The sequence below is a fragment of the Centropristis striata genome, chromosome 6, assembly GCF_030273125.1.
Source record: "Centropristis striata isolate RG_2023a ecotype Rhode Island chromosome 6, C.striata_1.0, whole genome shotgun sequence".
Taxonomy (NCBI): Eukaryota; Metazoa; Chordata; class Actinopteri; order Perciformes; family Serranidae; genus Centropristis; species Centropristis striata.
The window spans coordinates 19,051,380-19,072,683 of NC_081522.1; the positions used below are offsets into that span (position 1 = coordinate 19,051,380).

At 38.9% G+C, this 21,304-nt stretch overlaps 1 protein-coding gene across 1 annotated transcript in view; it reads right to left on the reverse strand.

Annotated features, from left to right (window-relative positions):
* Positions 1–21,304, reverse strand: part of b4galnt4a (beta-1,4-N-acetyl-galactosaminyl transferase 4a) — a 176,957-nt gene that overhangs the window by 11,110 nt on the left and 144,543 nt on the right. The window contains exons 8-9 of the mRNA XM_059334659.1: positions 20,564–20,642; positions 2,096–2,162 (exon numbers count right to left, since the gene is read on the reverse strand). Coding sequence (XP_059190642.1) covers positions 2,096–2,162; positions 20,564–20,642 — 146 coding nt within the window. The remainder of the gene's footprint in view (positions 1–2,095; positions 2,163–20,563; positions 20,643–21,304) is intronic.

Genomic DNA, 21,304 nt, shown 5'->3' on the forward strand with positions numbered 1-21,304 from the left:
ACTGGTTGCTGAGCCACCCAGCTTTACAGAGCAGACGACTCTGTGAAAGACAAGTTGTGGACGTGATGAGAATGAGGCTCATAGTTTGAGCATGAATTGAAACTCTTGTTAAGTGCTATAACTGCTGAACACACGGTGTTAATGGAAAGCCAATCAGAGACCTAATTAAAGTGAATAACACAGAGGACAAGTAGCTGTGGGACAGCATACTTAAGTTGCTCCCCGTCAAATGGGAATGAATATCAAACACTTTCCACAGTGAGAGAACGGAGAAACCCAGTAAGATAGAGAGCATGACATAAAGGGTGGAGTCGGGATGGATGGGTGGAGGGAGACAGATGAGGAGATGCTAATGTCTTATTCCAGCAGGTGACCTCATATACTATACAAGGCCTCCTTCTTCACTGTAGAAGCCGGTCATAAACAAGAAGGCATATCCCTAGCAACCAGCGGCTTTGCCCAAAATGACAACTCCACACATTATTCTCTGTGGAGCTGGCATTTTCCCTTGTTAACGATACTGAATCCCTGTGACACGCTGCTATTCTTGGAGCTATAGAGGTTAGACATCTACTCGGGAGCTAGTGCTCTCATCTCCGTTACGAATGACACCCATAGAGAAAAATAGAGCATCTATTAGATTCTGTAGCTTCTCTTTGGCCGCTCTCAAAGTGACAATCTGCAGCGTCCCTATGACAAGAAACTGGATACGGAAGAAGAAAATATTGATTTTAAGCCATCATCAAGACAATAAATGTGAGTTTGTTTGAGGGACAAGAGAGAAGCACATCTCGGTTCAAAAAAGGCTGATTCTGTGACATTAAACTACAGATCAATACCAGACTAGACTAATGAAGTTGCTTTTATAGCATCGTTTCCTGTTTGTATTTGGCAAGCTCTGAGCTAAATAAAAACACTACAAATATAAAAGAGAAATATATATATATATATAACTTTAAAGAGTCTCATGTGTATCTCAACCACAAACATGACTTTATATTAGATCCTGGTAATTAATATTAATTATCATGTAATTTAGCCCTTTTAAGAGTTTAACTAACTATAGTAGCTATAATATTTGATAAATATTTACTAAGCTTTTTTTTTACTACTTTGTTTTACTAAGATCAATTAATACTTTATTAAGCATTTATAAGCAGTCAACAATGGTTTAGCAGGCACTTGATCTAAAGATCCAGATCTGCCCTAAGGTGTGATTATGTGCATAAAATCAGTCATTTCCTATTACAATTTATCAACTATGACAACATGTAGTGCTCATTCCAGATGGGTTAGCTGCAAAAAGCACCGTTGATTGTTAATTAGTGGATATTAAAGGGTTTAATAACCTTAATAAGTTATTGTTTTCGCCCCTAGGTCCAGTAGCAAAAAAGCATGATAAACTGTTAATGAGTGCATAACAAAAGGGTTAATTACATTAATAAGGCAACAAAAGTAGCTTGGTAAAGTTTTAAACAACATCATAATAGATACGCTTTAAACTCAATAAATGTGTTAAAGAGTCTATAAATTGTTCACAAGTTTCTTTTAAATGCTTATAAATGTAACAATAAACACATTTGTGATGCTTTTATTAACACTTGTATAGACTTATAAATGTTAATAAGCAGCTTATGAGGGCTTTAATAAGGCCCTTAATAACCATTAATTAACAAGTAATAAGGCATTGTTCTCGCTTTAGATCCGGTAGTTGCAAAAAGCGTAGTTAACTTATAATAGATGAGCAATAAAGTATATTTTAATATCAATAAGCAAACAAAATAAGACTAATAAAGGCATGGCAAAGACATAATGGATGGGTCATGGCTGTTTGTAATGCCATTATTAACACTTATATAAGCTTATAAACACACAATAATGTTAATAAGCATCTTGTAAGGACTTACAAGGGCCTTATTACTTGTTAATTAATGGTTATTACAAGGACCTTAATATAAAGCGTTACCGGCTTTACTTTATATGAAGCGCAACCGAAGTCCATTTTAAAATTGACCATGGATTTTTTTCTATTTCCAAGACAAGATGAGAGAAAAGTTCTTTATGTATTCTATCAGCAGGGCAGAGCAGCTCTTACCTGTGTACAGGGAGATATAGGCCGAGTCTATCACTTCATATTTCAGACCGGGCAGGAACGGACGCCACTGTGTGTAGAAGCACAGAGGGAGAGAAAAGGGGATTGAGTGAGATGAGGAGAAAACAAAATGTCAACATGTGGAAAGCAGAAGGTGAGCCCAAATCGTCTGTCATTGTTTGCAGGCTCAAGTGTGACACTCTGTGTTATTGATCTTCGCAACATCACAGCATCGATCTGATGCTGGGTTTTTGTATAAACACACTTAGCGTGAGAGAGAGAAGAGGAAACAGAAGGGGGACAAAAAAAAGTGTGGAACATGACTAGAGAACAAGAAACTTGAGGCCGGAAGGGGTGAGGACGGATGAGAGAAATGAGCAAACAAGGAGAGAAAATAGACCGTGAGCAGAGTGAGAACAGAGCCGTGACAAGTAGGTGTGAAGAGGAAGATCTAGTAATGACCTGAAAACAGAGAGGAGCATGAGGAGAGAAATAAAGAGAGAGAGAGAGAGAGAGAGGCTACAATTCTTTTAAATAGATTTCACAATTACCATGTCACTTCTGGTTACCCAGGATATAATCACAGGAGACAGGTCATTTTCCAACCCTCGGGATGAGAATACAAATATAAACAGCCTCCTTAGGCTCATGCAAATGCCTCCACATGTGTATGCAAAACAAGCGCACACACATTTACTCATCGTAGCACCAATTGCTGACATATAAAAGCCCAATCCAGCATTTTTTTCACACAGTATATATTGTATGCTGCTACTTCTCAGTGCTGACACATGGACACTGAGGCACACATACCCAAACAAGTGCACATATAAAAGAACAACAAACAAGGACACGGTGGGACATCATGCTGAGCAGCAGCAGGGAGCAGCTCAGCAGGCCACCCAAGGCTTCAGCATTGTGTCATTATTTCAGGGTGATTGTCCTCAAGGTCGAGGCAGACGGCTGTCAAAGCCCGACTCAAGGAAGGACAAAAAAGTGGAGACAACATAAGAGTCGTAACTTGTGAGGTTTAGTTTTACTTGCAGCAGAATCACGCTGCAAACCGCAAGTAGAAATGTTCAACCAAGACAAATTTTTACTTGAATTTTAAAATCAGCAGTGTTTTCTATGAAAGTGTGTGAAATTCCCTCTAGGTCTAGTAGCTTGGCAGATTTTTTTAAAAACATGTCACAGCAGGCGGTTCTCATACACTGTTAGTACTTATGCCAGTGCTGTGGTTGAGGAAAGGTTAGGTTTCAGCACAAAAAAATCATAGGTTTGGTGGTTTTTACAGAATAATCACTTCTTTAGACTATTGGGTCTTTGGACCAATAGGGCATTGGAATAATGGCATAGCACCTGCTTACTTCACCTGGGAGTCGACTATGCTATTTTAAGTTACATATATAGATTGAATTGTAAATTATATTTTAATACATAATGACTTTGTACTTCTATAAACCCAAATCCTGATCTTTTTTTGAAAAGCAGTTCCATTTCACATTAACTACATGTTTAAAACTTAAAACAGAGACTGGGCTACCATTTTGCAATATTAACTAGAATGGTAATATTTTGTAAGATAGCCAGGGTTTCCCCTTCCATTATAAAGCTTAGGTGCAGCAGTTAAGCCATATGAATGCAAAATCAATGTGGAGCGCACTAAACGGACTAATTGATTTTCCAAGATTTTGTGGTAATAGTTGGTCCCCAGTGGAATTCTTTGGCAAAGTTTGTTTTTAAGGTTTTTCGGCTGCGGATTATTATTATCTGCTCATTTTACACATATATGGTAATAATAATAATAATAATAATAATAATAATAATAATAGTCCAAAATGATGTGATACATTTAATTGAAAAAAATGAATTTACTTTTTTTGTATGTTCATCTTCTATCACTCTGGGAAAACATTGACATCATACGTATGTGGTCACAGTCTTCTTCTGGAGCTTTTAATTACAACAGTGTGGGCTGTGATTGGTGAGCTGTATTGCTGCACAGTGAGGAAAAATGTGACATGGCTCTATTTTCTGCAGAGAAATGCAACTAAAAACTAAACATAATTGTTATAAAACTTTAAATATGAGTCAATGACAGCTGAGTCTTTGTTTGCAGTGTTTCAGCTGCATGTGTGCATGTAGGTCGCCCCATGGGTCCAACCTTTTCAAGGCTCAATGAAGCTCAACAACTGGTGCTGTCACATCATCCTTCAGTCCACAACAAATAAACACTTGAAATGCTGAATGTGCACCTGCATGGCCTATTTTAACGTTTTGTTTGATTTCTTCTGTTCATTGTCGGGCTCTGTACAGTGATGAATCTTTGCTGGGAGGCATCGAGATGTGTGTTATTATGTGCACCTCATATGTACACACAGTATTCGTTTTGTGTGTGTGAATGTGTGTGTGTACGAGTGCGTCCTCTGTGAAATTGTGTTGACAGGAAGCTACAGGAAGAAGAGGCCTGCTCGCTGGCCTCACAAGTCCAACGGAGAGGAAAGAAAATCAATATCCAAGGGGAAATAATAAAAAGTACCAATCGCAGAGCAAAATGGCAACGGGCAGCCAGCAGTGTTGTTTCATCACGTTTCATCATTCCTGGACCACCCACTGACATATGAGGTTTTGATGTTGTTTTCACTCAGCTGGCCAAAAGTGGTCGTTGCTTCAAGTCAGAGTGTGTAGTTTGTTGCTCACTCCAGTTACAATACAGTTCTCCTTCCAGCTCTAACACACACACATTCACACACACACACACACACACACACACACACACACACACACACACACACACACACACACACACACATACACACACAAGGGTAGTTTTCCTCTGGTCCCATCAGGCGCAGGTTATTTTTTATTTCTCAATGATTAGGAGTTTATTGCTTCTGAGAGAGCTGACTGCTGGCTGCTGTTGTGTTTGTTTCCTTAAATTCAATTGGCTGCTCCAGAGCCTAAGGCACTATGGATATGAAGTTGTTTTGTTGGTGTGACACATAAAAGGTAATGACATAATGAAACTATCCGACCTTTCCCAGTTTACGTAAAAATCAATTCAGATTTCAGGACCAATGGGAATAACAGAAAGTAAACTCTTCCATTTAGCGGCCCCGCAGTCCTGTCCTGAATTTTCCAGGAAATAAACAGCGAATCGAACCTGACAGCCTCAACTAGACAAAGGCTGTCCACCTGTTGTCCATGTCCATTTGTTCAATAGAGGACAGATAGGTTTTCTCCCTCTTTCTCTGTGTCTCACTAGCACACACCTGGCTTTGGGCCTAAATTGGTAGAGCGGTAAACAGAGAAAAGTCATGGCAGAGAGGACAGCAGAACAAGACAGATGTTAACAAGCCTGACGACACCTGCCTGGGGGAAAAGGCAGGAAGAGGCTGGGACTACACTGTTTTATTTATTAATTTAACCTCGATTTATACAAGGTAGGTTGGATAAGTTTGCACAGTCATTTAGAACAACAGCCCCTTTATAGTTATACTGATATTATGAGGAGAAAGTAAGTAGTTTAAAGTAAAACTATGTGTGACCATATTTTAAAAATGTACATTTTCAGTAGGACTGAATGGGGTTGAGACATGAACAGGGATGGTGGAAAGTATTGAGAGATGGAATAAAGCATTATTGTTTTTTATGACAATAATAATAAGACACCAGGCTTTTCATTCAAACATACAGTACAGTACAGGCCAAAAGTTTGGACACACACCTTCTCATTCAATGCGTTTCCTTTATTTTCATGACTATTTACATTGTAGATTCATCAAAACTATTAATGAACACATGTGGAATTATGTACTTAACAAAAAAGTGTGAAATGACTGAAAACATGTCTTATATTCTAGTAAGCAAAGGGTGGTTACTTTGAGGAATACAAAAATGTCTTGTAAAATACAAGACATGTTTTCAGTTATTTCACACTTTTTTGTTAAGTACATAATTCCATATGTGTTCATTCATAGTTTTGATGCCTTCAGTGAGAATCTACAATGTAAATAGTCATGAAAATAAAGAAAACGCATTGAATGAGAAGGTGTGTCCAAACTTTTGGCCTGTACTGTATATGTTTATGTAGACTATAAGCCTGATATTGGTCATAACTCTCAGCCGCTATTTTCCTTCCTTCCCATCTGTTTTGAAGGGGCACAATCACTGCATGGAGGGCTTAGGACTGCCCATATGTGACTGTGATTGGTTTTCTCCCTTTAGTAGAATGATAATAGAGGCAGCCAGACCTTTCTCCAGCACTCACACAGTACTGTGTTGGTAGGTATTGTCGTGCGAGTCTACTTGCAGATAAACATAAAGATCGAAATGATCCAAGCTGTCAAAGTTGAAGTAGGCCAAGGCTATAGCAGGGATAGAAGAGGTAAATATGGCTTCTGAAAGTTTTTTTTTTGTTTTCAGAGTTATGGTTCAGTCATGGAGAATGGATCTAGAAAGAGAGAAGTCAAGTCAAGTCAAAGTTTATTTATAGAGCACATTTAAAAACAACCTCAGTTGACCAAAGTGCTGTACAGTTATTAAAATAGAATAAATCGCACACAAATAGGTATAAATAAAAACAATAAAATACTAAAAACAGTAAAACAATAAAATAGTAATAAAAACTCAATCCAAAACAGAGTCAGAGATAAAAAAGACAAATAAAAGGGTAAAAAAAAGTAAAAAGAAAGCCAAGGATTCTTGCCTAGCTGGGACTGAATGCCAAGGAGAATAAATAGGTTTTTAATAATGTTTTAAAGTGTTCAACAGACTGTGCAGCTCTGACCTGGAGAGGTAGGCTGTTCCACAGCTTTGGGGCCGCCACAGAGAAGGCTCTGTCCCCACGAGTACAGAAGACAAAAGACAGTGAGAGAAAAAGTGGATGTCAGTGAATCAATGGGATAAACCTCTTCAAGTCTTGTAAAAGGCCTTAGGGCTTTACATTGCATAGTGACATGGCTCATTTTTGACAATGTATAGTTGTAATCCTTCTATAAGTCACAATGGGATTGATATCTGTGGATGTAGAGGTTAGAAAGTTCACACTGAGTCCACTGAATTCTGACTGACTTCTCTCATGCAAGGTGCAAATCATTCACAGGAGACAGAGTGGAGGTTGTGACTGATGATAGAAAGAGTCTTTTAAACCCTCCTTCACCCACCATTTAGTCCGAGATCACTCATTTTGAGTTTGAATGAAAGGTAGCACACTGCACAAGCACTCTTGTTGACCTGTCTTTGTGTTTCTCTTGCCAGACAACTGTTCCGCTGTAGAAACTGTGACTTCATTGAGAATGACATGTTGCTAACAAGCCAAAAATTATGTCCTGTAGTTGTGATGCAAAAAAGGCAAAGTGACAGCTAACAAGCTAATGAGAGAACATATTAATAAACTTTGAGTGTTTGTCTCTTTGTCTGCTTTGGTTAGGTTAAGGGGAAAGTGACAGCTTGTATTCTATTCTAGTCCTGATATCTAGAAACATACTATACATAGCAACAATTTGTGCAACCAGTGTGTGAAATATGTTCTGTGTAATTCAATCTCAGAACCCGTCGGCTATTGGTCTTGTGACAATTTAGCCTCTGGGGGAAAGGCTGATATTTATAAGGCTCTGGTGTAGCCAGAGGATAATCAGATAACAGATATCTGGGCCAAGACTTCCTCTTCCATGCACCAGTCCAATAAGCAGCTTGAGATATGATAATGGAGTTGAGGGTGAGAGACAGTAGTTGTGTTTCCATCAAAAAATTAATTTCTATGCACATTTTTAAGATTTGCATGAGAAAAGCTTGATAGAAACAACAACATTTAGTAAAACTTTAGAAAATGCGCTTAAAAGTTTTAACGCTTGATTGACATGTTTTTTAAAAAGTATTTTTTGAAAAATAGTAAATGCGCTTGACGGAATAACTTCTGATGTAGTGAACATGTGACATGAAAGAACAATAATCCAATCCAATCCAATCCACTTTATTTATATAGCACAATTTTACCAAACACAAGGTTTCCAAAGTGCTGCACAAACAATAAATACATAACACAATACAAAGAGATGTAGTAAACAATAGTAAATAATAAATAATAAAATATAAATAATAAATATTGGGATAAAAATGAATAAAATAAAGTGTAAAATGTACTGCCCGCACAAAATAAAATATGCATGAATACAATAAAAAAAATAAAAAATAATAATAATAATAAGTTGCCCAATTGAATGACTTCCCTCCATTTTCTCATGTGGGTGGCCAAAGTTGTCCAATTAGCAACCTCTTTTTTGTTGTTGTTTTTAATCTCTCTTGCGCACTCTCTACTTCTTCTACTGTTTACTGTCGGATCAGACTACAGCGAAACATTACACTGCCATCTTCTGGTGAAAGTATGTTAAAGCAGCATTGTTTATTGGTTTATTTATTGGTTTATCAAAACCAGTTTATGGACATTTTGAATTTTAAGGTTTTCTTTAAATTACCTTTAAATGTCCACTTTTAATGTTTTTCTCTGCCCTTTGTCGTGATAACTGTGATTTAACATATAAAGCACGTTTAATTGAGAAAAGAAATGCAACATTTTGAAATTTCGCTCCAAAATTTGCTTTGACTTTAATGTAAACATGGCTAATATTCATGATGGGACTGTTTCAAAAGTATCTAGTTTAGTAGTAGTAGTAGATAGATACTGATAAATTGTAATCAGACAATAGTAGATGGGTTTCCAGATTGCGTTTCAGCCGGAGCTTTCCGCACAGGCTGTTTACCTGCAGTCAACGAAAACCTGTTCAGACCTGACTGGTCGATAATACTCAGATGAAGAACTGATGACGAGCAGAAATGTTTCTGATACCAAACTATGGTCCCATTTCCAACGGATTCCACATTGATATGCAGAATCTGTTTTGTAGAGATTATGTGTTACTGATGCTTTATCAATGCTATGTGTTATCTAATCTGGAGCACTGCCACCAGTGTGATTTTTACTTTACAGAGACAAACAAAGTTTCTAGGCTGTAACTTTAAACTTGTGAAAAAAGAAAAAAACCTGGTGGACTTCTGTGTGATGGAGCTCTCTCTAAAACACAACATCGACTGTACTTTGTCAAAATGAACGCGGCACTTTTTGGGGCATGTCACTTGTTACTGGACAACCTGTAGAAAAGCATCAATATTTGACTACATGTGCTTTTGATATAGCTGGCAATTCAACCCTTTATTGGGCAAAGAACTATATTTGGTAACTTCAGGTAATATTTCGAGAAAAAAGTTGCAAATTTACTAGATTAAAGTGGCAAATCTACAAAAAAAAAAGTTGCAGATTTACGAGAAAAAAGTGGGAAAAAAGCAACTTTTTTCTCCCAGATTCACCACTTTAAATCTCATAAATCTGTGCATTTTTTCTCGTATATTGGCCACTTTAATCTCGTAAACTTTTTTCTCAAAATATTATTTTCTGATGGTTTTTTTTTACACATTCTGGCACTATGTAATATCCTCCAATATTCTCTCAGGTTGAAATTTGGAATTTGCAAGTATTTCTATGAGTGCCCTATTAAGGGTTAAGGCCTGACTTTAAATAATGATACATTTGTTTCTCAAGGATAGGGATAAAATACGAGAGATGACAAACAATGACAAGAAAAGTTCCATTTGCTGATGGGATGCGAGAAAAGTTACGACAGCTTTGGTAGGAAGAGAAACAAAGTGTGAATTTGAACATAGGCAGTAATGGAAAGTCTGTAGCGTGGAGCTATGGTGCTGCCCACTGACAGCATCAAGGAGAGCCTCCTGACAGCTCTCAACAGATACCTCCCCAACAGAGTGCAGAAGACAAAAAAGACTGCGGGTGTTTTGATGCTCTGCAGATACGGTTGTAGAACCTTTACACAATGAAAGTTGACAAGGATGCAGACAGCAGAGAAGAACCTTCCCGCAAAAAGCAATAACCAAAAACTACAGCATGGAAACAAGGACGTAAAGCTCCTGACTGATTATGCCCTTATTTCAATTGACAACTAAACAGAGCTAAACACTTATATACTAGAGGATAAATGCCACTTTCTATTCCCTGTCACAGTGACATGAAAACAGCGGCTTGTTTTTCATGTCATATCATGTCTTGCCTGGGGATGAAGGAACAATATTCAAAGAAAGATGAGGAGGTGGATACAGTGACGGGGTGTTTTATTTTCTACGTTGAATTATACATTAGCCCAAGTCTCTGAGACCAGACATTTCAGAAAGACAAATGAGCCCAATATCCATGGCAATTACTGGCACATAGTAGTCCGTGTGATGCCCTCGGTGCTCTGAGGGGGAACCAGTTAGTCACAATAACACTTTCACTAGATCGTAGTCAAGTCAAACATATACGGCATGAAGAATGTCTGAAAACACTTCTTAAGATGCATTGGCAGCCACATGACTAAAGGTTTTGAAGAGGAATTGCATGCACTTCAGGGGAGACACTATGGGCAAAAACATTGTTTTTTCAGTTTTTCATGCACTGGTCAATTTTGAGGTTTTGGGCTATTTTTCTCCCAGAACATGTCTTCTTTCAGAATACTGGTAAGAAAACATTCAAAACAAACAAACACTATAACTTGTAGATTTCTCCTAAATTCACTAAAAGTCAGTGTTCTATTGCAACGTATTCTAAACCTCGTCATCACAGGCATCATTAGAAAGTCCCCACTCTCCAATATTTTATCTTCGAAAAGTCATTCCCATTAAGAATGTATGACATCTCTAAAGACCATTTTCTCAAAGTGAGATTTTTCTCAGGCTCTGAGCCATAAATAAAAACTTCAGCTACACTTACATACACCAAACTTACCAGTTTTATTCATAACTGCCCATAAAGTTGGAATAATATATATATATATATATATATATATATATATATTTACCTCTTTCCATGAAATTATTGTGACACTGTGATTTATTCTTTACAGATAAAGTGTATATCTTCTCCAAACTTTATTAATCAATCTCTTCCAAACACATCACAATGAAAATGAAACCACAATTAACAGAGGATTGTGTCTACAGACAAAATTATTCCAACTTTATAGGCGATAGTGTATATCCTGAAGGTTTTCAGAGAGTTGTTATAGATCATTCATACCCTGATTTATATAACATTTTGTTTCTAAAAACAGGATAAAAACTGGTTTTATATGGCTTTTGACTGTATTTACTCTATTTTCTGAAATGATAAAAGGAGATATCCAAATGTTGTTCTGTAAAAAAAATAGAAAGTAAAAATCTAATATATAAATGAAATAAAATAATAACTTTGATCTGAACTTTGCTTCATTGAATGTTCAGAATTCTCTCTTGGAAATATATGCAAATTAGTGCATATTTAAAGAATACACACTACTCTACTTGCATTTGCAAATCTAAACATAAAGTTCAGAAATCTTGTAATGCAAAAAAAAATATTGTCTTAATGTAAAAAAACAAACTGGGGAAGTTTCAAGGTGATATCTACAAGTTTAGGGAGAAAAAACTTATTCACCTGTAGTGTCTCCACTTAAGTAAAAATCATGCTTTCTGTAAATGAGTTAACACAGAAATAACATGCCTGAGCCGAATACAAATAGATATAAATAGATGGTTTTGTACTAAGTGATCTCGACAGCACAGAGTGGACTAACATGTAAAAACACTTTGATATGATTACACTAATGCAGCCAATGGCAGATTCAAACACACCCGATAATGAAATACATAAGTAGAATGTGATGTGAAATATTTAACATGACCTGAATATGCGAACAACATGTGCTTGCATGTTCTGCCACAGCTTGAACTTATTGAATTAAATTACATCCAAAAGTGCATGAACATGAAATCTGTACTCTTGAGGGAAACAGATTTTTAGGGTCATTTCTCACCAGAAATACGACACACTGAGAAACTACACACTCAAAGCTATTAAAATTTAATTAACGACTTGGGCCGCAATTCTCCAAATATTATAATTTCCCATGGAAAACTAGCAATATCTCTGCGAGGTTCAGTGGTACACTGAGGCAGGATAAAAGACATCAATGTTTACAAGGACAAAATGAGTTTTGGTGACAGCACACTATGTAGCTTCCTTCACATTAAAACAGTATGTCATGTGTGGGACGGTGCTCTTTATAAGATGAGATCTTCTTATCAAATCTGCATGATGACAGGAGAAAGCATTAAAAAAGACATCAGCTCTACTAATGGCTTTAAATCCACGTAGTGTTCGCCTCATGGGTTTTACAAATGGGAATAACATGAATGAGATTGATATTTAGTTATATGATGAGGTCTTCTTCATTAGGGGAGCTGATTTCCAATGAGAATTTATGCCAATGCTTTGCACTTTTCATCCTCATAAGGAGAATGATAACCCTACAATTATGCTTCTGTAAGTATGGGAGGGGAGTGCTGATTAGACTGAGCCATTATTGAGTCCAACCCAAGGCTTTCATTTCAAATAATTTGAGAAGTATACAGCTATTAAGAAAACTAGAAATATGATTTAGATGTTCACAAAGCATCTTCATTATTGCAATTATATTAAAATCATATCAAAGTTGCATAGCTTATGTCACGCATGCTCGCATCAGGACAGCCAACTTATAACACAGTTTGGAGGGACATTCAGTTGTAGTCCTTCTGTGACCCACCTCAGGGGTCGGGGTCATCAACCCTAGCAATTTTGATAAAAACGTTAAGCAGCCAAATCCCCAATTTCAAAGCCCTTACAGATGGCAAGACAAGCCAATAATTATGGTCTATGATGAATAATTATGGTTGATCAGCACACTTGCCAACCGCCAGGCATCAAATTCTGCTGACTAATCACACTGAGTTCAGTGAAAAAGTTGAAACTCACTGAATTTTAGCTCTTCTCTTCTAGAATTCTAGCTTTTGTTACTGAAGGCCTTTTCTTTACACTGGCGACTATCTTTGCAGCCTTGTGAAAGCAGCAGGTACCTGTTCCGTATTTAGTCTCACTGTGATGCTGCCCACTGTCAAGCCACAATTAAACATGGTAGGTCCACTAATTACATTTTGTGAAACGTGTGCAAACAGACGGTAGCAAAATAACCACAGAATCCCCCGTGCTTATGTGAATATCAAACTGGTCGCTGGTCATGAAACGACCAAAAATGCATTTGGCACTCTCCCAACAAACCCGACTGTGATCTGGCCACATTGCTGGGTTGAAGAAAATAAAAGCCACTGTGTCCTCTTGTGCACACAGAGCAGTGACTAACCATAGACCTGTGGAGGTAAAGAGCTAAAAACAAACTCTGTGCAGAGAAATTACTGACTGCTGCTGATTCTGGGACAAATATTTTGTGCCGTAAAGGGAAGCTGTTGCACTCTAATGCATCCAGTTTTTTTCATACAGTCATATGCATGACTTCTTGGATTGGAGATGCCAAAAGACAAGGCCAAATTGACATGACCATATGGTGGCTTTGCATAACACCAGGCTTTCTTGAGCCTGGCATACACCCTCGTCTTAAATCTGAGATCTTAAAATTTGGATCAAAATGAAAATGAAAATAAGTTATGGGAGTTTATTTGTTTATTTGTTTATTGAATGGATCCCCATTAGCTGACGCCTTGGCGACTGCTAGTCTTCCTGGGGTCCCTAAAAAGACATAGAACATGACATACAAACAACATAAACAAAAACAGTACATACAAGAAAAACAATAACAAACTCAACACAATTAATACATACATGCAATACTGTTAAAAAAATTCTACATTCATATTTACCCGACAAATGTTATACTGTAAAAATTAATTCAGATGTCTATAGTGTCAATATCAGCTGTATACACTTATAATTAATCTTTTCATTAGAGAACATAGCAAAGCACATGGGTGCATGGTAACAATAAAGTCCAAAGTAAATGAGATAAAAATGACCATTGGAAAAGTGGAAAAAAGGATATGATCAAAAAAGGAGAACGCAGTGAAAAGTGAGCTGAGGCAAAAAATATGACTCAATATGTCTGAGAGCGGCTGAATTACAGTCAACCCTAGAATAATTATTTCCAACGTAAAACGCCACACACAATATACTTTAACAGCTGGCTCCAGGTCGCACGGGCCACTGCTGATTTATATTGAGGAGCGTGAGGCAGATGTTGAGAGGCCAGTGTGTGCAAGTGTGTACGCTTGTGCCGTATGGCTGTGAGTGAAATCATCCATGAGTCTGCAGGGGTTGGGAGGGGTGTGAGGGGTGTGAGAGGGCGAGTGTGTGCATACATGGGTGTGTGTATTAATTGGTCGGCAGTTTGAGACTTGGTCTGGCAAGGAGTGATAAAACGGGGCCATTAAAATCATGCATTTAAATCCGACACCCATGCCTCTCCATAAAGTTGCCATTACTAATTAAGGCGTGACTTTCTTCTCTTCTTTCTAACGCTCCCTCCTCCTCTCAATCACACTGTTTAATGGCCAACACTTTCCTTCATTCTGTCACACGGCTAAGCAAGAAATACTTTTTCCATTAGGCCAGTGGAAAGGTCCTGTGTATCAGTGACAAAGATCCAGATGACATTTAAGAAACTCACTTTTTCATCTCGTGTAATCCATTTCAAAAACAGTCATTGCTCTAAATAGAGCTCATTTGAAGTTAATTGAAGAAAAACACTGAGGTAGAGCGCAGTAGTGGAAAGGTTCAGTCAGAGTGCAGCTTTAGTAAGTTGCTTAATCATCCTAACTACTCAACAATCTCCTCATTCATTGGCCTGCTGTTCATACATACAAATGCGGTTGTCTCCATCCCCTTGGGAAAGACGCAGTGTATTCCTAACCTGTCTCTTCCTGTCTCTAATGCTGTTTATGTTCTGCCTTCCTGCAGCAATTCTCCCTAATTCCTCCGCACGATGGAAAAGAAAGAGGCCAGCACATAGAAAACAAGGCTTCTCTTTCTCATTTTCTTGCCAAAAGGTAACTTCTACACTGCGTCTGTGTACTATCTGATATTTACACCCTTATGTTTCATCATAACAAGCGCCGCTGCTAAACAAATACTTTCCCAGAGGAACAGCCCACCTTTGACCATGCAATCACAGCTTGGCACAGAACACAGAAGAAAGAGCTGTGAATCCACGCTATCTGCTCTTTAACAAATGAGTGCCTGGGTTTCTGCGGATTTATGTGAGCCCTGGGCTTATGCTGTTGTGGGCCGGTCACGGTAAATCTGCTATTTTTGTCAAGGTGTGAAATGTATTCGGCTGCTAAATCACACACAGGGGCCTTACTAAGACAGCAGCAGCATAGACACATGCACACATTCCCGCACGCTAGCTTGATTTGCTGCATGACTTTTATACGCTTCATTAAATTGTTTCTACTAGTACAAACCCATTTTGATGGCCTCATGAGTAGTTGGCTGAGCGGGAGGATGAGGCAGACAGAGATGGGTCTCCACATGAGCTTGATTCACTGGTATACATAAGCACATGAGCACTTGTCTGAATGATTCCAATGAGAACTAACACGAGGAAGAGAGAATGGAAATAAGTCTTATAAATGCTTCCAGTGCACACCCTCTACGTATCCTTCCTCACACTCCTGGCCCTCCTTTTCAATCTGTCTACTCTCCCTTTTTTAAATATATATATATATCTGTGTCTATTCTGTCTGTGACGTTAGATCAAGCCAGTGAGATTAAGCCCGATTAAAGACCAAAACCTTCGGTTTCAAGGCAAGTTACAGTTCAAGTTGAGCAAATTCACAAAGAATGTTTGCTCCATGAATTGCAAATCACTATCTGCACCAGCTCAAGGTCTTATTCACAAAAGATCTTGCACTACTGAACATACCGCACAAATATGCCCATAAAGTTTTACAACTGAGTGCAATTTACCTTTCTTTTGTGTCTGTTTTCTATTATCCATGTAGAAAAGTACAAATTTTACACCAACAACTCTGCAGGCAGAACAACAGGAGTGACAAAAAGAAAAAAGACATTTCAAAACTGCAAGCTACCGGTCCTGATCGATGAGGTGCAGAGGAATTCCTCAAAACAAGGCCAGGAATTTAAATGTGACAGACAGAAGCTGTATTTGGGATTATTTTAGCCTGTCAATTCTGTTGGTAAATGCATTCCACTAACCAGCGACTCTCTAAAAAACACCAATAATTTTCACTGTAACTAGGCCAGGTTATTAGTGCTGATCTCTGTGAATTGGACTGAGGGTTATTTGCATAGAGAGGGGACAATCTGTGTCAAATGTATGCATATTACCTCATGTAAATACATGAAATAGCACGGGAGCACCGAGACGTTATTTTCTTGGCAGCGCATTTCACTCTTTGCGGATTTCACGGTCTCTTTTTGTTTTATTTGTGTAGGTTTAGAGGCTGCAAAAGTTTGAATGTTTAACTCTAAATTATGTTACAACTAATCCATGAAAACTAAATATTAGTATTACTTGAAAAAACAACACATTGTGATTATTTCAGCCCAGACAAAAATGGAATAAAACTTTTCTTCTTTTCGAAAATAACGGCTTTATTTTCCCGACATGCTCAGCTGAAAACAGTAAATTCCTGTAAAAATATCATTTTGACCATTGGAATGCCTGAGCAATCATGATAACTCCCACAATGCATTACTTTCACAGTAATATACTGTACAATCATAATACAATGTAAATTTACAGCAAAGTCTTACAGTGTAGGGAAGCTGTAGATAGTTAAATAAATGGAGTCAAAACAAAAAATAGACATCTATGAAAAGGTCTGTATTTTTGTTGCTAAGCATACCAATGACAACATTAAATACAATCCAGGAAGAACTCTTTTGAACATATTTGTATTGCAAGTGTAAAAAGAGATTACATGCAATGTGACAGGAGTCACTCATAGTAACTGATTGTTTGAGTGCTTTATCGTTCATTATCATGAACCGCTTATACAAACTTGGGTTGTGGGGAGGTGAGAGGTGGTGTACACCCTGGACAGCCCTGACACACAGAGACAGACTATCATGCTCCCATTCACACCTACGGGCAATTTAATGTCACCACTAAGTGCATGTTTTTGGACTGTGGGAGGAAAACAGAGTACCTGCTGAGAACCCACGCTGACATGGGCGGAACATGCAAACTCCACACAGAAGAGCTGCAGGCCGGAGTTGAACTGGTGACTGCAAGAGTGCTAATCACTACACAACCGAGTAGCTCCATGCTTTATCATATCATATATCAGCTTATTGTTTTGTCTCGCTTTTTCCACTCTCATCAACCCTGTTTTTTAAGCCACAGCACACAGACCTATTTAATGTTCAAGCTCTGATAAACCCAATGTACACTACCTGGTCTGTATCAAATTGCAGGCAGACAAAGTTTGCAACTAGCTGGTGAACATAGTGGAACATTAAGAAGCTAAAGAGCCAGATATTTTCTTAATGGAAATTAAAACAACTTGCAGCCAGGCTCAACTGTTTTGCCAATCCCATGCAGTACCCTGCATGTTTCTGCATGAAGACTGTGCAGATGAAGTTGCACTTTAGGTTTGAACTCTGCCTACCATCTGCAGAGGTTCACACCATCATGTCCCAGCACTCCACACTAGCACCAGAATAACCAGTAGCAGTCACCAGTCCAGCAACAAGGACATAACGACTTTTATATCTCTGCATTTATTGAGTTGTACCTCACCAGCTCAGTGTGTTTGTCCTCTCCAAATAAAGTTTAATTTGTTTGCTACTGGGACGTGGCTGTCACAGACTCAATTTATTAGTCACACTTGTACATCATCAGCAGAATATTCATAACACACCCACATCAACGATCCACAACATCCCACAGCAACAGTATAGTACTTGGGAGACCTGCCACCAACAGGAAATTTCATACAGCCTGTGTGAAAACACTGCCATAGGTAGTTACCAGCTGACTGAGCCAATTCACCATTATCAAACAACACTCAATTAAGTGTCACTATGGCATGGCTGTGAAGTAGATGCATGCCTCCCTGTCTGTCTCTCTCACATACACACAGAGTTCTCCACCTACACTTCATCGGGTTCATGTGTGATCCTCTTGGCACCACAGAGATATCAGAGTTCAGCATGGGGCTCCTCACATCACCCTGTCAACTCCTCTCTGAAATCTGGCATCCAGAAGCAGCCACACTGAGCTGAATAACACTGAGCTGAATAACACTGAGCGAAACACACTGAAGGTTTTTTTTACACGCAAGAGAAACACAGAAAATAGTACACACTGCTTCGTTGTTTCACTTCTTTTCTCGAAACTTACTGTTAGTTTTCCCTCCAGACTCGGCACATAAATCAAGGAGCAGGGATCAAACACTCCACTGTGCATGTGAAGCCTTGACCTCCTGACAGACAGACCCCAGGTGGGAAGACGCACCCCGTCCACCAGGATCCTTAACACCAGAGCACGCCAGGCTGCGTTTTGAGCCCCCTACTGTTCTTCCTGTACGTACACAGCTGTGGGGGGCCTGATCCCAGACCCACTGGTGTCAGAACAACAACCTACTCCTGACCGTCAGCAAGACTAATGAGGTGATTGTGAACACTGAGAAGAAACAGCGAAAGAACGACGTCCCCCTTATTATCAACAGGTCCTTGTTTGAGAGTGTGGACAGCTCCAATTGCCTTGGTGTCCACATCACTGAGGGTCTGACCTGGTCGCTGCATACTGACTCAGTGGCAGTGGTAAAATGTAACTACCATATTTCCTCAATTTAAAGCCGGGCCCCTATTAATGACCTGCCTCATTTAGTAACCGGGCGTAAAAACAATTTTTAGTTAGTTAGTTTTAGTTTTTTATAAGCCGGGTGTCTTACCAGTGTTATGTCAAAGTCTGTTCCCCGGTCGATATGTGTCCCCCTTACCCTAACCTGCATCAACCTGACCCCTGACCAGTCGTCCTTTAAGTTGCTTAACATGAGCCCAAGTTTACCTTAACCCCAAACAGTTCTCTCTACAAGGCATAACCTTAAACTTAAATCCTTACTCCAACCGTGGAGGTGATGCTACAGAAAACACCATTCAGGAAACATCATTTGACAGGGTAACAAATTTCGACACAACACCTGTATTTAGAAGTTTGGCCACACAAGTTAGTACTGTAGGTAAATATCGCTGTTTCTTCCGCTGTCCTAGAGCACGTTTACGCATGTTCGTCTGGGATTTTTAGTAGTTTAGACATTTCAAATCTTACTACTTTTACTTGTAGTGGAGTAATTTCACAGTTTAGTATTAGTACTTTTACTGAAGTAAGAAACCTGAGTTTTTCTTCCACCACTGCTCACATTATATAAATGTCTATTTGTTAGTTGCTTTCTTGAGCTAGGCACAGAAGCATTTCACTGTATGTCATGCTGTATATGACAAAAAAAACATTGATTTGATCTGATCTGAGCCGGACTGGAAACTGTTGCAAAGGTTAGGAAGAGGTTAAGTGAAAGAATAGCTTGTGGGAAGAAGATGGTGGAAAAAGAAGAAAACAAAAATATGACAAGACAGTAAAGTATATAAAAAGCTCGGAAAAAACCTAACAAGAACTCAAAGGTAGACAGAAATATAGGTAGAGGAAATGAGCCAGAGGCACATAGACAAAGTTTGGGGGGATAAAGAAAGAAAGAAGAAAAAAATCATTAACCTTCAGGGTGCAGATATGACACTGAAGTTTTGTGAAGGGAAGAGAGCAACTCCTGCAGTACTGCTGCTGCTCTGCTGATGATGATGGTCACCGTGATGATGATAACCCGGGGCTTGTTAAGAGATTCATTACACACACACACACACACACACACACACCAGTGATCTCTTTTTTTTATCTGCCCTCCCACTCAAAGTACAAACTCACACGAGGCGTGTGGGCTCTCGTTTGAAACTTCATCTCGAAATTAAGCCCCACTCATCTCTGAGCTTTGCCTGAGGTGCAGAACACCACTACTGAGACAGGAATGGTGCAGTGGAGGGTCAGAGTGAACGGGGAGGGAAGAATGGAAAGTTAGAATAGAAGAAGTAAAGAACAAAGATACAGAGAGAGGAAAAACCAATGAGAAACACAGTGGGAGAGTAAGATGGAGGAGAGGATTGATGACAGATGGAGGAATAGAAAGAGAATCGAAGAAAAATAGTTGATCTAAACCATTTGGTAAGGAAAGCCAGCATGACAACAAGGAGGGCATTTGGTGCAGGTAGTTTTGATCAGAAGGGACCATGGAAAAAGGCGGAAAATGCCTGTCATTTGTCACCAGCTGAGCCACCACTCTGACACTGTTAAACTCAGGGTACAAGTGTAAACTAAATGCAAATTGTCCTGCCAAAAGGTGAAAGCTTTTTTTAAGACAAGTGGAGGCATTTTCATATGCTCAGAGTCAGCTAGAATGAAATGACTGGGAGGGAAAGAGATGCAGACACAGAGGCTGAGCAGAGGAAGTAAGCTCACATGATAAGTTGGGTCCACTTACCCCAACCTCCACGTGATCCGAGCCCTTGTCATCCTGCTTGTGGAGGATCTCAAAGTAGTATCGTCTGGACGAGATTAGGCTGAGGGAAGAGAGAAAGAGCTATTGTTAGATATTTGACGCTGATGAAGAAAAAACATCTATCTTCTATAATAAGCCTCTGCAGCTCCTTCCTCAGCAATCAGGATAACATACTGGCTGTTATTGTGTGGGGAAATACAACTGTGAGCAACTTTGGGTCACCAAGAGCTAAAAAGTGGATGTGGATTTAATGAGACTGCAGTGAAGTAAGGTAAACAGTTTGGCTTTTAAAGCACAGAATAGTCATAAAAACATATGTCAACTGGACCTGGGAATAGACAGGTTAATCAGCCCAGAATATAAATCTGTGCTACAGGCAAGATGGCAAAAGAGACGGCAGTGAGCCAGGATATTATCAGCCTCAGGTCCTGAATAAAACACTCCTTCTGAGATGGTGAGGAGGAAAATCGATGCTCCACATAAATCAACATTTTACACTTACACAGGCTCCAGTATTTCTCTGGAACTCCTGCTTAGACTGGGTAAAGATCTGATTTGAAGTTTTACTGCGTATGCTATTCGCCGCACTGATGAAACACACACACACACACACCAAGCGACAATGCTTTTTTCTTATCAAAAACACATCTCGGATAATAGGCCAGCATCTGCTGCTGAATGAGAGACACCCGAGCACTGCTGCACACATCATTAGCTCTGTTG